Source organism: Oryctolagus cuniculus, chromosome 12, assembly GCF_964237555.1.
Source record: "Oryctolagus cuniculus chromosome 12, mOryCun1.1, whole genome shotgun sequence".
In the NCBI taxonomy this organism is placed as follows: domain Eukaryota; kingdom Metazoa; phylum Chordata; class Mammalia; order Lagomorpha; family Leporidae; genus Oryctolagus; species Oryctolagus cuniculus.
In genome coordinates, this window is record NC_091443.1 from 30,766,013 (window position 1) to 30,780,524 (window position 14,512).

The 14,512-nt window shown below is 39.5% G+C and overlaps 1 protein-coding gene across 1 annotated transcript in view; it reads right to left on the reverse strand.

Moving 5' to 3' along the window:
* Nucleotides 1–14,512, reverse strand: part of FANCM (FA complementation group M) — a 57,246-nt gene that overhangs the window by 23,902 nt on the left and 18,832 nt on the right. Inside the window, 4 exon segments of the mRNA XM_008269550.4 lie at nt 1,406–1,563; nt 6,800–7,013; nt 7,595–7,801; nt 11,346–11,530. Of these exon segments, the coding sequence (XP_008267772.2) occupies nt 1,406–1,563; nt 6,800–7,013; nt 7,595–7,801; nt 11,346–11,530 (764 nt within the window).

Sequence of the window (14,512 nt, forward strand, 5' to 3'; positions counted from 1 at the left end):
AAGATCAATGAATGTGGGCCTGCTGTGTTAAGGTGCTATGTTCTACATGCTTCTGTTTCCCCAAATGCCTATGTTGAAATCCTCAAGGGGTGGGCACTGTGGCATAGCTGGTAAAGCTGACACCTGCAGTGCTGGCATCCCATATGGATACTGGTTCGTATCCCGGCTGCTCCACTTCTGATCCAGCTCTTCACTATGGCCTGGGAAAGCAGTGGAAGATGGCTCAAGTCCTTGTGCCCCTGCACCCATGTGGGTGACCCAGAAGAAGCTCTAGGATCCTTGCAGCTCCGGCTGCTGGGTGGGGCCACCATGGCCATCTGGGGAGTGAACCAGAGGATGGAAGACCTCTCTCTCTGCCTTGCATTTCTCTAACTCTGCCCTTAAAATAAATACATAAATCTTAAAAAAAAATTTTTTTAATCCTCAAGCATGATAATTTTTTTTTTTTGACAGGCAGAGTTAGACAGTGAGAGAAACAGAGAGAAAGGTCTTCCTTCCATTGGTTCACCTCCTAAATGGCCGCTACAGCCGGTGCACTGCGCCAATCCAAAGCCAGAAGCCAGGTGTTTCCTCCTGGTCTCCCATGTGGGTGCAGGGCCCAAGCACTTGGGCCATCCTCCACTGCACTCCCGGGGCCACAGTAGAGAGTTGGACTGGAAGAGGAGCAACCGGGACAGAACCGGCACCCCAACCAGGACTAGAAACTGGGGTGCCAGTGCCGCAGGTGGAGGATTAGCCTAGTGAGCCACGGTGTGGGCAAAACATGATAATTTTAAGAGGTGGGGTTTCTGAGAGAGAAGGTCATAAGGCTAGCGCATTCATGGTTGGGATTAGTGCCTAGAGAACCAGCTCATTGCTTTGCCATTTGAGGACACAACAAGAAGCTAGCATCTACAAATGAGAAAGCAGGTCCTCACCAGACACTGCATCTGCCAGTGCCTTGATCTTGGACTTCCCAGAACTATGAGAGAAAAATTTCTCATTTTTATTTAAACAATAATACCCAATTTAAAGTTTTAAATATAATTTCAGAAACAAAAAATAAAAACCAATTTATACAAAGATGCTCATCACAGTATAATTTATGTTGGTAAAATATTGAAAGGACAAACCCAATAGGGAAACAGCCAAGCAAACTACATTATATTGTAATGTGATAACTATAAGATTATGCTTATATTAAAAATGTTTATGTAGTAGAGAGTAATGAAAAAAGAACTTATGTAAAAGTATCTATATACAAAAAATAAGAAAATTAGGTGTTATAACTTAATGATTCTTCTTTAAATTGATTACATTTTTAAATTTTTAAAGTAAGTTGACAATACAGTCACAGACATCTTTTATTACTCCCAAAGTTTTACATAACTATTATACAGAATACCTGAAAGCATGTTCAACTTACTGGTCTGTCCTCCTTATTTTGTAAAGATAGAAACTGAACTTCAGGTAATCTTATCTCTTTAATTTTATCACTATCCCTTAATCTATAGAGTCTGTTCCATAATTTGAATTCTTCTTCAGATAACAACCAATCTTTCTTTAAGTTACTTTGCCTCGTTCCTGTTAAGTTGGGAAGAAAAAAAAAACAGTGAAATGAAGTTAAACAAAAATCTCTTAAGGCAAATACACAATTCACAATACCAACTCCAAATTATACTTATTTATGCCTACTCAACCCTGCTAAACCAATAATCCTTTTTTTTTTTTTTAAGATTTATTTTATTTACTTGAAAGACAGAGTTACAGAGAGAGGGTTACAGAGAGAGGTAGAGATAGAGAGAGAGGTCTTCCATCCACTGGTCCACTCTCCAGTTGGCCACAACAGCCGGAGCTGATCCGAAGCCAGGATCTTCTTCCGGGTCTCCCACGGAGGTGCAGGGACCCAAGGACTTGGGCCATCTTCCACTGCTTTCGCAGGCCACAGCAGAGAGCTGGACTGAAGAGGAGCAGCCTGGACTAGAACTGGCGCCCATATGGGATGCCAGTGGTTCAGCCCAGGGCGTTAACCCGCTGCGCCACAACGCCGGCCCCAATAATCCTTTTTTTTTTTTTTGGACAGGCAGAGTGGAGAGTGAGAGTGAGAGTGAGAGAGAGAGAGAGAGAGAGAGAGAGAGAGAAAGGTCTTCCTTTTGCCGTTGGTCCACCCTCCAATGGCCGCCGCGGCCGGTGCAATGCGGCTGGCGCATTGCGCTGATCCGAAGCCAGGAGCCAAGTGCTTCTCCTGGTCTCCCATGGGGTGCAGGGCCCAAGGACTTGGGCCATCCTCCACTGCACTCCCGGGCCACAGCAGAGAGTTGGCCTGGAAGAGGGGCAACTGGGACAGAATCTGGCGCCCCAACCGGGACTAGAACCCGGTGTGCCGGCGCTGCAAGGCGGAGGATTAGCCTAGTGAGCTGCGGCGCCGGCCCAATAATCCTATTTCTTAAACTAGCATTCTTCATATAAAACCATTCTGTTTCTCACTTCCTTCTTGACACATCTCTTAAACTTCTTTCTCATCTCTGTGAAAGTATCCTTCTGTCTGGGAGCTAACTTTCACAGATTTCAAAGATTTCATTCACAGAACACAGCCAGATAGCTAGGCTCTCAGTCTTGGCTTCTTTTAGACTCTCTCCATTTTATTGCCTAAGATCTGGCATGAAACAGAGTCAGGTAACAGTGTTAGAACAGCTATCTGAAGCTTGACTGGGGGATGGGGGGAGTTCAAGACTGAAAAAGAATAATTTTTAGTTTTACGTTTATATGGGGGTCAGGAAAGGAAGCAGTTAGCATATAGATATGGTAAATGAACTCTTTTTGCCTTATATTATCACTCTAAAGGAAAATCATCACCGAAGTAGAAAGATAAATAGTATAAATCAGCAACTCTGGCTTGATACAGATGCAGGGGGAAAATATAAAAGGATACTGATTAGCAATCAGGAAACTTTTATTTCTTGCATTCTCAAATACTGTGCAAGAAGCCTTTTAAAAATAGCTTCTCGGATACTGTGGTTTCTCTTCAGATGGTATAAATCTTTCACCTTTTATTAAAACAGCTTCTCAGGGCAGGCACTGTGGCATAGTGCTCTACGGGTCTGTGCTTCCAACTGTCTTGGAATAGGCATTAATGGGGCCGGCGCTGTGGCACAGCAGGTAAAGTTGCCACCTGCAGTACCGGCATCCCATATGGGTGCCAGTTTCTGTCCCATACGCTCCACTACTGATCCAGATCGCTGCTATGGCCTAGTAAAGCAGTAGAAGATGGCTCAAGTCCTTGGGACCCCGCACTGGTGTGGGAAAAGTGGAAGAAGGTCCAGACTCCTGGTTTCGGATCGGCCCAACTCTGGCTGTTGTGCCCATCTGGGGTTTGAACCAGAAGATGGAAGACTTCTCTCTCTCTTTCTGCTTCTCTATAACTCTGTCTTTCAAATAAATAAATAAATCTTAAAAAAAAAAAAAAATTGGCTTCTCTTGGGGCTGGCATTGTGGCACAACAGGTTAAGCTGCCGTCTTCAGTGCCAGCCTCCAATCTGTGCACCAGTTCAAATCCTGGCTGCTCCACTTATGATTCAGCTCCCTGCTAATGGCCTGGGAAAGCAATTAAAGATGGCCCAAGTGCTTGGATCCCTACCCTGACATAAGAGATCAAGATGATAAGATGATTCTCCTGGCTCCTGGCTTCAGCCTGGCCCAATCACAGCTGTTGCAGCCATTTGGGGAATGAACAAGCAGATGGAAGATCTCTGTTTCTCCCACTCTAACTCTATTTTCAAATAAATAATTTTTTTTTAAAAAAAGAGCTTCTTTTCTCTGATATCTTGACATCTGTAAATATGGTGTTTGGGGCCGGCTGTGTGCTGTAGTGGGCTAAAGCCTCCGCCTGCAGCGTTGGCGTCCCATATAGGAGCTGGTTCAATTCCCAGCTGCTCCTCTTCCAATCCAGCTCTCTGCTATGGCCTGGGAAAGCAGTAGAAGATGGCCCAAGTTTTTGGGTGCTTGCACCCATGTGAGAGACCAGGAAGAAGCTCCTGGCTCCTGGCTTTGGATGGGTACAGCTCCAGCCATTGCAGTCAACTGGGTAGTGAACACGCGGATGGAAGACCTCTCTCTCTCCGTCTCCCTCTGCTTCTCCTCTCTCTGTACTGTAACTCTTTCAAGTAAATAAATAAATCTTTTTTAAAAAAAAAAAAGTTAATTAGCATTTATTTTAAAAAGTACTAAAAGTAACTTATCCAGTCAAGTTTTGAAGCTATTATTAATTCAACAAATTCAAAAGATACATTATGTTTTCATTTTACCCACATATTTGGCAAAATCTTGTAAAGACAATTATATTCCTTTTAAGTGGATTTGTATTAGGTTTTTTGGGCATAAAGAAGAAGAACTGATTGATGTCTGAGTTAAGGGGAAGAATATTAACAAATCTGAATACATTCAAAGCAGGAAAAGAGGAGTGTATGGACTCTGAAACTTCAGTATGAAAACAAATGGACTAATAGTAGGATAAATTTGAAAGTATAGTTTTCAGATATACAATTATAAAGAACCACTACACACATAAGCCAAGGATAAAAATTATTCTTTTTTTTCTTAACTTTTAGGTAACTAGCACATGGATCAACTCAAACAATTATCACTTCTTTGTGTTAAAAACAGTCAAAATTCCTTCTTCTAGATACTTTGATATATACAATACAGTTGGCCCCCTCTTATCTGTGGATTCAACCAACTTCAAATGGAAAACATTCAGAAAAAAAAATTACAACTGTACTGAATCTGTACAAACTTTTTTCTTATCATTATTCCCTAAACAATGGGATAAAACAAATGTTTACAAAGCACTTATACTGTATTAGGTATTAAAAATAATCTGTGGATAGGTTATATGCAAATACTACACCATTTCAAATAAGGGACTTGAACATTTGCAGATTTTAGTATCCATAGAGGGTCCTAGAACTAATCTTCCACAATATCTAAGGGATAACTGCTGATTAATATTATCTATAGTCACCCTACTATCTAACAGAACACCAGAATTTATTCCTAAGTAACTATATACCCACTGACCAACCTCAGACCATTCCCTCCTGCCCATTAGCCTTTTCAGGCTCTGCTAACCACTACTCTACTCTTGGTACTTCCATCAGATCAACTTTCTAAGATTCCACCTATGCATAAGATCAAGTGACATCTGTCTTTCTGTGGGAAACTATACTTTTTATCTAGAAGACAAAACTAAATCAACAGGGAAAAGGTACAAAGAAACAGATTTTTAAACATAAGCAGGAATCTTCTGCTATATAGGAATGTTTGACACATCAAGGAAGACAATTTTAACAAAGATAAACATAACAAGTTTGGACTGGATATGTGTTTATCAGGAATGCTGCCAGAGCATTACCACCTTGACAGGTAACTGAACCAGATGACCTCAAGGTTTCTTCCAAGTAACTATGAGCTGCTTGTTTTTTATCCTTTAAAAGTTTTCCTTGAAGATTAAGTTAAACAAATTTTTTTGTTTTTAATTTTTATAGTGTAAATATTTCAAGATATATATTTTTTTAAGATTTATTTTATTTATTTAGAAGACAGAGTTACAGAGAGAGGTAAAGACAGAGAGAGAGGTCTTCCATCTACTGGCTCACTCCCTAGATGGCCACAACGGCCGGAGCTGCACTGATCCGAAGCCAGGAGCCAGGAGCTTCTTCCAGGTACAGGGGCCCAAGGACTTGGGCCACCTTCTACTGCTATCCCAGGCCATAGCAGAGAGCTGGATCAGAAGAGGAGCAGCCAGGACTAGAACTGGAGCCCATATGGGATGCTGGCACTTCAGGCCAGGGCTTTAATCCACTGCACCACAGTGCCGGCCCCTCAAGATATTTTCCTGTTGTCAACAAAGTCTCTGCAGTTCTTAAGCTAGGAACACTCCCATTACTCACCATGCTCCTAGCACAAAAGTACTTTTTCCTTATTTAGTATCAACATCACCAATAACTATGTCTAATTTTGCCACTATCTGGTTTAAAGAATGCATGTATGTGTGTATTTTTTCCCCTTCTTTGTGAAAAGAGAAAGGGGCTTTTTCCCCTTATCTTTCTTATAGCATTTCTAGGGACACATAAATGTTTGTAAATCCTTCCTTCTTTGCTTTCTAACCAGAAATGTTTTTTCTAAAGGATTTAGCAATTATATCTTTGAAATGTAAACATCAAGAAAGATAGTATTTCTAAATCCCCAGCATTAAGGGAAATTAGCCTAGATCCTTTTCTCAAGAGCTGTCAGTATCTGCTTATATAGAAATGAGAAGTTTTACCATTCCCTTGGATAATGGCAACTAGCTAACAAAAATGGCAATCTCAAGGATACATAAATTTAAATGGATGATGAAAGAATGTAAAACAGAATTACTGTTATTCTAAAGAACATATATGTAAAGGGATGTAACCACTTGCATATATATGTAATCAACTATTTCTGTCTTTGTATTTGTAAATTGTCAACAATGCATAATGCAATTTGGTTTAATGCTTACTCAGTAATGAAATTGCTTGCTTTCTTTTCTGTGCTTTGTGGACAGGGTTCTTGGGCCTTTAATTGTCATCAACACTGAGTTTCAACCACAGTGCTGCCCTGCCAGTATCTTTTCATTTCATCACAAAAACAATGTCCTATCCTTTACAAAGAGAGTGTCCATAACATCCTAGAATGCACATTAAGTTTTTCAAAGAAAATAAATATAATATTAAAATATGACCTGCAGACTAAGAACAAGAGAACAAAAAATACGTCAAATGCAAAGTATTTTACATACCATCCCTATTGGAAAAGATAGATGACTTTCGCTGCATGCTTCGAGAAGGCCTCTCTGGTTCATAGAGATCATGTTTGATAAACATTTTGTGTAATTCTGGGTTGATTCCTTCAGGAACCATTCTTGGACTTCCTTGGTAAAAACGAAGAACCTGCCTGTTACCTGAAATAGCTTTGTAAATACTTCTTTTGTTGGACTGACTCTGATTATAAGTCTGCAAAAACAAACACAAAATATCATTTAGCCATAATAAGCAGTTATTACATTAGTTTTAGTTTATTAGAGACATAAAATTAAACCTTGATCCACTTAAATATCAACAGAATAGAATTGGTTGTCTTGAATTTTAAAACATATCACTAAACTCCAAAGATTAACCTTTGATGAAAATCATTTCAGAATCTATTATTATAAAAGCCTAACTTGGTGACTACACTGCATCTTTGGGAGTATCTAGGTTCAAGTGCATCTCTGCTTCCAATTCCAGCTTCCTGCTAATGTGTACCCTGGGAGGCATCATGTTACCCCTCAAGTGGTTGAGAAACTCAGATTGAGTTTCCAATTCCTGGCTTTGGCCTGGCCCAGCTCTAGCTCTTGTGGGCATGTGGAGAATGAACCACAGATCTCTCTCTCTTTTTATAAATACATACAAATAATCTTAGATAAAGAACCTAATACATGGGGGATATAAACTGTAAGTTACTTGGACTTTAAATACTATAATATTTATATTTTTCTTTGGGCTATATTTCTCAAACCTCGAGTATCAAATCATATTTCTGCAAGTCTACTTACACGTTCTTCTCGACCTTCAGCAAGGATAACAACAATCCTGCCTTGACGTTTGCGGCCAGTTCTACCCATTCGTTGTACAAGACGAATTGGGCTCTTCTGGGCATCAAAACATATTATGAGATCAACTTCTCCTATATCCAAACCTTCTTCACCAACACAGGTAGAAACCAGTGTATTGTAACCACCATCACGAAACTGTTTGACTACCTAAAATAAATGATTTTAAAATAACTACATACAGATGTTAGAGAATTGTAAATCAAAGCATATTTTTTTCCACTCACACCAAAATGGTGAAATCAGATTAAAAATCAGCATCAAGAATACCATAGACTAGGAAAAAAGTCACAAATTGGACATAAACCAAAAGGGATTATGGTAAAATGTAAAGGGCAGTCCTAATTCCTTAGCTTAAATATTAGTTATCATGTCAAAATAATTTGTCAACAATTTGATAGCTCCTCGGTGAATAAAAAAAACTTCAGATTCTAATTTTAGCAACACTGAAAGGGCTTAGGGAAGGCAAATGGCCTGCAGCAATTACTCCTATTTATTGCATCTTTACAGTGTATAGTTAGTTATATCTAAAGAAAGAATGTTTTATTAAACCTAGAATTCATCATCTTACTTTTAATGCTGCCATCTCAGGTTTTCTCTTTGATCAGTTTAATGAAACCACAATAACATGAGAATGAGTTAATGAAAAAGTCAACAAAACATTTTGAAAAATTTCCTTAAGCCTTATAAACATAGTTATAAACTGTCACAGTTTTCTCTATCAACATCAATATTGCGAGTTTGTGTATGGTAGAGTATTGATGACAGTAATTAAATGACATAATGCAACAGCAAAAGCTGAATCAAGGACAGACATTTGGAGAGTAACTAGTAGACGAGGTCTCTCTTTCTCTTTCTTTCTCTCTCTCTCTCCCCCTTCCAAGTAAAATGAAAAACAAATACACTATTTATTACTGAACAACAACAAAGTAAGTACAGAAAGTTAAGAGTAAAGGCTTAGAAACTTGGCAGAGTAATTTTCTGTTTGTGGACTCTAATAAAAATTTTTGACTTGAACTCTGGTCTTCATTCATTTTATTTTTCTTGAAATTCATTTCATTGTATTGTTCAAAAGTCTATCTGTGGGCTGGCGCCGCAGCTCAATAGGCTAATCCTCCGCCTGTGGTGCCAGCACCCTGGGTTCTAGTCCTGGTCAGGACGCCAGATTCTGTCCCGGTTGCCCCTCTTCCAGGCCAGCTCTCTGCTGTGGCCTGGGAGTGCAGTGGAGGATGGCCCAAGTGCTTGGGCCCTGCACCCACATGGGAGACCAGGAAAAGCACCTGGCTCCTGGCTTCGGATCAGCGTGGTGCACCAGCCGCGGTGCGCCGGCCGCAGTGGCCAGCCACCGTGGCCATTGAAGGGTGAACCAACGGTAAAGGAAGACCTTTCTCTCTGTCTCTCTCTCTCACTGTCCACTCTGCCTGTCAAAAAAAAAAAAAAAAAAAAAAAGTCTAACTGTGATGTGGTGGGAGGAAATAAATTGGTCCTCCATCAATTTTGACAAGCCTTAATCTAATAAGCTTGTCAAAGTCAATCCATTCAGGGGCAAGTGCTGGGTATTGTGGTTAAGACACAGCTTCGGTTACCCATATTCTGTATCAGAGTTCAAGTCCTAGGTCTGCTCCCAGTGCAGCTTCCTGCTAACACCCTGGTAGGCAGCAAGTGATGGCTTGAGTACTTTGAGTCTTGCTACCCATTTGAGACCCAGATTGCATTACCAACTCCTGGCTTCAGCATGGCCCATCCTCAGCTGTTGCAGGCATTTGGGGAGTGAACCAGTGGATAGGAGATAAACTTATTGATCAATCTATCTATTTCTCTCTCAAAAAAAAAAAAAAAAGGAATCTATTCAAAACCAATTTCCAGATACTCCCCAAAGTCAGCTTTCCTTGCAGTCTTACCGATCTTTTTAATTATTAGCAGCTCCTTTCATTTGTCCAGTCTAAAAACCTTCGAGTCATCCTTGGAGACAGACTCCACATTCCTTTATTTCACATCCCATTCAAATTTGTCAATAAATCCTCTCAGTTTGATCTTCGAAATATACCCAAAACTCAACTACTTCTCACAAAGTTGCCTTCAGGGTCCTAAAGGATCTGGCTCCCCATTTTCTAATTTTACCTCCTACTTGTAAAGAAATGGATAATTTCATTACAACTAATTTGCCTGAAGGCTTATTTCAGAACAAAATTGCTGTCATGAAAGGAATTACGTATGCAATTAATAAAAAAGGTTGTTCCTTTGGCCTACATAAAAGTATTATTGATATAAACAAGTAAAAGTGAAGTCAATAAAACCAATAAGGTTTCTTACAGTGCCTGACAAGTTCAGGAAACAAAGACTTTAGGTAATATTGAAATTGCCAGAGACCATGCTGGGAACTGTGGATATTTCAAATAATGACCGTCAAGGTTATTTTTCATTCATATCTAAATGTTCAAGTAGTAATAGTCACCTACTAGATCCCTCAGTCCATAACCTGACTTGAGAGGGGGAAAAATGTTATTTCCTGACTCAGAAAGACTATCCCCACCATATCCAGTCACCTTCAGCAGACTCCTCTGCATGTAGTGAGGACTGCTATAAAGGTGCTTAAAGAATGGAATTCTTCATCTACTAATGTCAACAGTCCAGAAAGGGTCTGCCAAAATGAATTAGGCATCAAAGATATACCTCACTGCCAGTGACTATTCAAGTGCAGACCCAAATAGCTAATTTGCAAAAATCTGTATAGAATTTATAAAAATCAATAGTCTAAAATCCCCCTAAAAACATCACAGCCCTTAAAAAACTTAGGATATCTTCTCTTATTCATAGCAGGGGGCTTTCTTTAATAACACCAAGGTTTCCTCTGAGTATACTTTAAAATTATGCTTTTTAAAGAACAGAAAAAAATAAGTTCATTATTTATTTAGAATAAATTAAAGTGATGAATAGCAAACACTGACAGCTCTGCAATAAGATCTTATTTAAGGTTTATAATGGACTTATGAAACATGTTCACAGATAAGGAAAACTGAGGGACAGGAAGTAAAAGAAAGTTGAAAGGTAGAGACAGTAATCCAATCTAGACAGTCTGATTCCAGAGCCTTTCTGCTTAATTCTTACATTTTACATTACTTAAAAAAAAAGTTTCAAAACCACAGAAAACATTTTTGTACTCTTTCAAGATAGGACTGTCTTTTAATTGAATTACTATAAAATTATCTTTAAAGGGGCCAGCGCTGTGGCACAGCAGGTTAATGCTCTGGCCAGAAGCACCAGCATCCCATATGGGCACTGGTTCTAGTCTCGGCTGCTCTTCTTCCCATCTAGCTCTCTGCTATGACCTGGAATGGCAGTGGAGGTTGGCCCAAGTCCTTGGGCCCCTGAACCCACGTGGGAGACCTGGAAGAAGCTCCTGGTTCCTGGCTTCGGATCGGCATAGCTCTGGCCGTTGTGGCCATCTGGGGAGTGAACCAGTGATGTAAGACCTCTCTCTCTTTGGCTCTACCTCTCTCTGTAATTCCTTCAAATAAATAAAAAAAAAATCTTTTAAAAAAATGAATAAGCAAAAATAATTATCTTTAAGAAGCCATTTTTTTAAGTAGCTAGCAAGCTAAGAAAAAAAAGGCGTAAGCACAAAACTAATCAATGTTCTGTTTTTTTTTTGTTTATTTTTGCTTTTAATTTCATCATCACCCCAAAGAATTACCTCCAGTTGCTCCTTCTGGGTAAAGCCCTTCACACTTTTCCCCGAGGCATGACCAATAAATGTCATTACTCTAATAATTGGATGATGCTGTGAAAGCATTTCTGCAATTTCTTGAACACTGTCTCGAAATGAGGAGAAGATCATAACTCTGGTCTCATCACACTTCTTTTCAGAGGTATTTTGAGCTATATAACAAAAAATGTTTTAATTATAACTTTTTAAAAAGCATTTAGACAAGAACTAATTCAAAAGACAAGCCTGAAGTTACGCACAATTTCTCTTTCAAAGATAATCTGAGAGTTTTTAACATAATTTTTCTACTATTTTCATAACTCATCATTGTGGCTCCCTATATCTCATTAGCTGTCATAAAACAAAATCCTAGACAAATCAAATAAGAATTACTCAAGTCATTTTGACCAGTACATTAATTAAGGAATTAATGCCTATTCTAAGACAGTTGGAAGCACAGACCTGTAGAGCTCCTAAAAATTTCACAAATCTTCCCTTTCCTTTCTGCTCACTGAAAGCACTATCTTAATCCACATCATGCATTTTGTCCCCAAATATTATTTTCAAGTTGTCTGAAGATAATTACAGCATCCCTCTGCTTAGGAAGCAGCAAAATTCACTAAGAACATGATGAGCCACTTACCCTCTGGATGGTAGGTGACCATGGTAATTACTTAATCTCTTTTAAGCTTTAGTTTCTTCTGATATAAACTTGATTCAAAGATTCAATGAAATAGTAAATATGAAATACATAGCTTTGCATATAGTAAGTGGTTACTAATTGCAGGTTATATGGGGCTTTGATTGTTATTATTTGCTTACTTTTGTTTTTAAGCTTCATCGGGTCTTTAACAATTCTTTTCTCTTCCTATGATTTGTATTACGTTTCTATTATAGTAGTGTGCCAGGGAGTACCCTAAGCATTTTTAAATATTAAATCAGTTAATCTTTACAAAAACCATAAGGATTAAATGGCTTGATACATATAAAGTTAATTCACAATCCTAAGTAAAAGATAGAACTTGAAGCAGCTGCTGCAAGTAAAATTATTCTAAATGAACCTCTTTCAATCATCACAACATTAAGCCTCTATGCCTAACGCCTCAGGAATCGCTGCTTTCACTGTATCGCCCATCTTCCACTCACTGCAGTCTGCCTTCTCTACCAAAGTCATCAATAACTTCCACAGTGCCAAATTCAACGGGCTCTTTTTAGTTTACCTCACCACACTTCTCTTGACACTTTACTTACCTCAAGCTCCTTGGTGGCTTTTCTTCTCTAAACTCTACATGTTGCTATCCTTCCGGACTCCGTATGGACTCTCCTCTGTCTCTAAACTATCTTCCTAGTGTTCATATCCATTCCTGAAACTTTAACTGTTATCTTTATGCTGATGACTCCAAATTTATTCATTTATAAGTAAATATATAAAAATATCCTAGACCATTCTTCTATGATTCACATTCATTTATCCAATATCTACAATATCACTTATCCAATATCTATTCACATTCACTTATTCAATATCTCTACTCAAAAGCATCATAACAAGTTTGTTTTTTTTTCTGTTTAAAAAAAAAGAGTAAATAAAACAATTATATATATTTATGGCCTAAAACATGACAGTTTGGTATGTGCATACATTGAAGAATGGTTAATCCAAGCTAATTAACATATGTATACTTCACAACTTATTCTATATTGTTATTAATCTTCGTTTTGCTCACATGTTTATTTGCAAACATATACACATATACATCTATATACACAACCATATGGTCTTTATTTTTTGTCTCAAACCCTGTCTAATACTTTAACAAACATTGTTGAGTTCATCTTCAACATATATCTAGAATTTAGCCATTTCTCAGCACCTCTACTACTGATTTGGTGTTAGCCACCATCATGCCATCATCCTAGACTAATATAATAGCCCTCTAATTGGTCATTGTCTACTCTCCATAAATTAACAAGGTAATCTATTATTTTTTATGTTTATTCTTTAAATATTTATTTATTTGAAAGTCAGAATAACAGAGAGAAAGGGAGAGACAGAGAAAGAAAGAGATCTTTCATCCACTGGTTCACTCCCCAAATGGCCACATGGCCAGGGCTGGGCTGGATCAAAGCCAGAAGCCAGGAGCTTCATCTGGGTCTCCCCTGTCAGTTCAGGGTCCCAAGCACTTGGACCATTTTCCACTGCTTTCTGAGGCTTGTTAGAAGGAGCTGGATCAGAAGTGGCACAGCCAAGACTTGACCTGGTGCCAATATGGGACACCAGTGCTGCAGACAGTGGCTTAACCCACTACTATAACCCACTATATGCTGGCCCCCAAGGCGATCCTTGTAAAATATGTCAGATGATTTTACTCCACTGCTCTAAACGCCTCTAAAATGGTTTCACCCAGCATACACATTCATGGATTAAAAACCAGTCCTGGGCTGGAGTTTTGCAGTAGTGGGTGAAGCTGCCACCCGCAACACTGGCATCCCATATGGGCGCGGGGTTCACATTCCAGCTGCTCCACTTCTGATCCAGCTCCCGGCTAATGGCTTGGGAAAAGCAGCAGGAGATGGCCCAAGTGTCTGGGCCTCTGCCACCCATGTGGGACAGCTAGATGAAGTTCTTGGCTCCCAGCTTCTACCTGGCCCAGCACTGGCTGTTGCAGCCATCTGAGAAGTGAACCAGCAGATTGAAGATCCCTCTCTCTCTCTAACTCTGGTGAGTTTAAAAAAAAAATCTAAATCTTTAAAGAAAATAAAGAAAAAAGTAAAAATCTTGGGGCCGGTGCCGTGGCATAGCAGGTGAAGCCACTGCCTGCAGTGCCAGTTCGAGTTTCAGCTGCTCCACTTCCGATCCAGCTGTCTGCTGTGGCTTGGGAAAGCAGTAGAAGACGGCCAAAATCCTTGGGCCCCTGCACCTGCACGGGAGACCGGAAGAAGCTCCTGGCTCCTGGCTCCTGGTTTCGGATCGTCGCAGCTCCCTACGTTGCAGTCATCTGGGGAGTGAACTAGCTGATGGAAGACTTCTCTGTCTCTACCTCTCTCTGTAACTCTGTCTTTTAAATAAATTAAAAAAAATAGGGGCCAGTGCAATGGCGCAGTAGGTTAATCCTCCGCCTGCAGCACCAGCATCCCATATGGTTGCTGGTTCT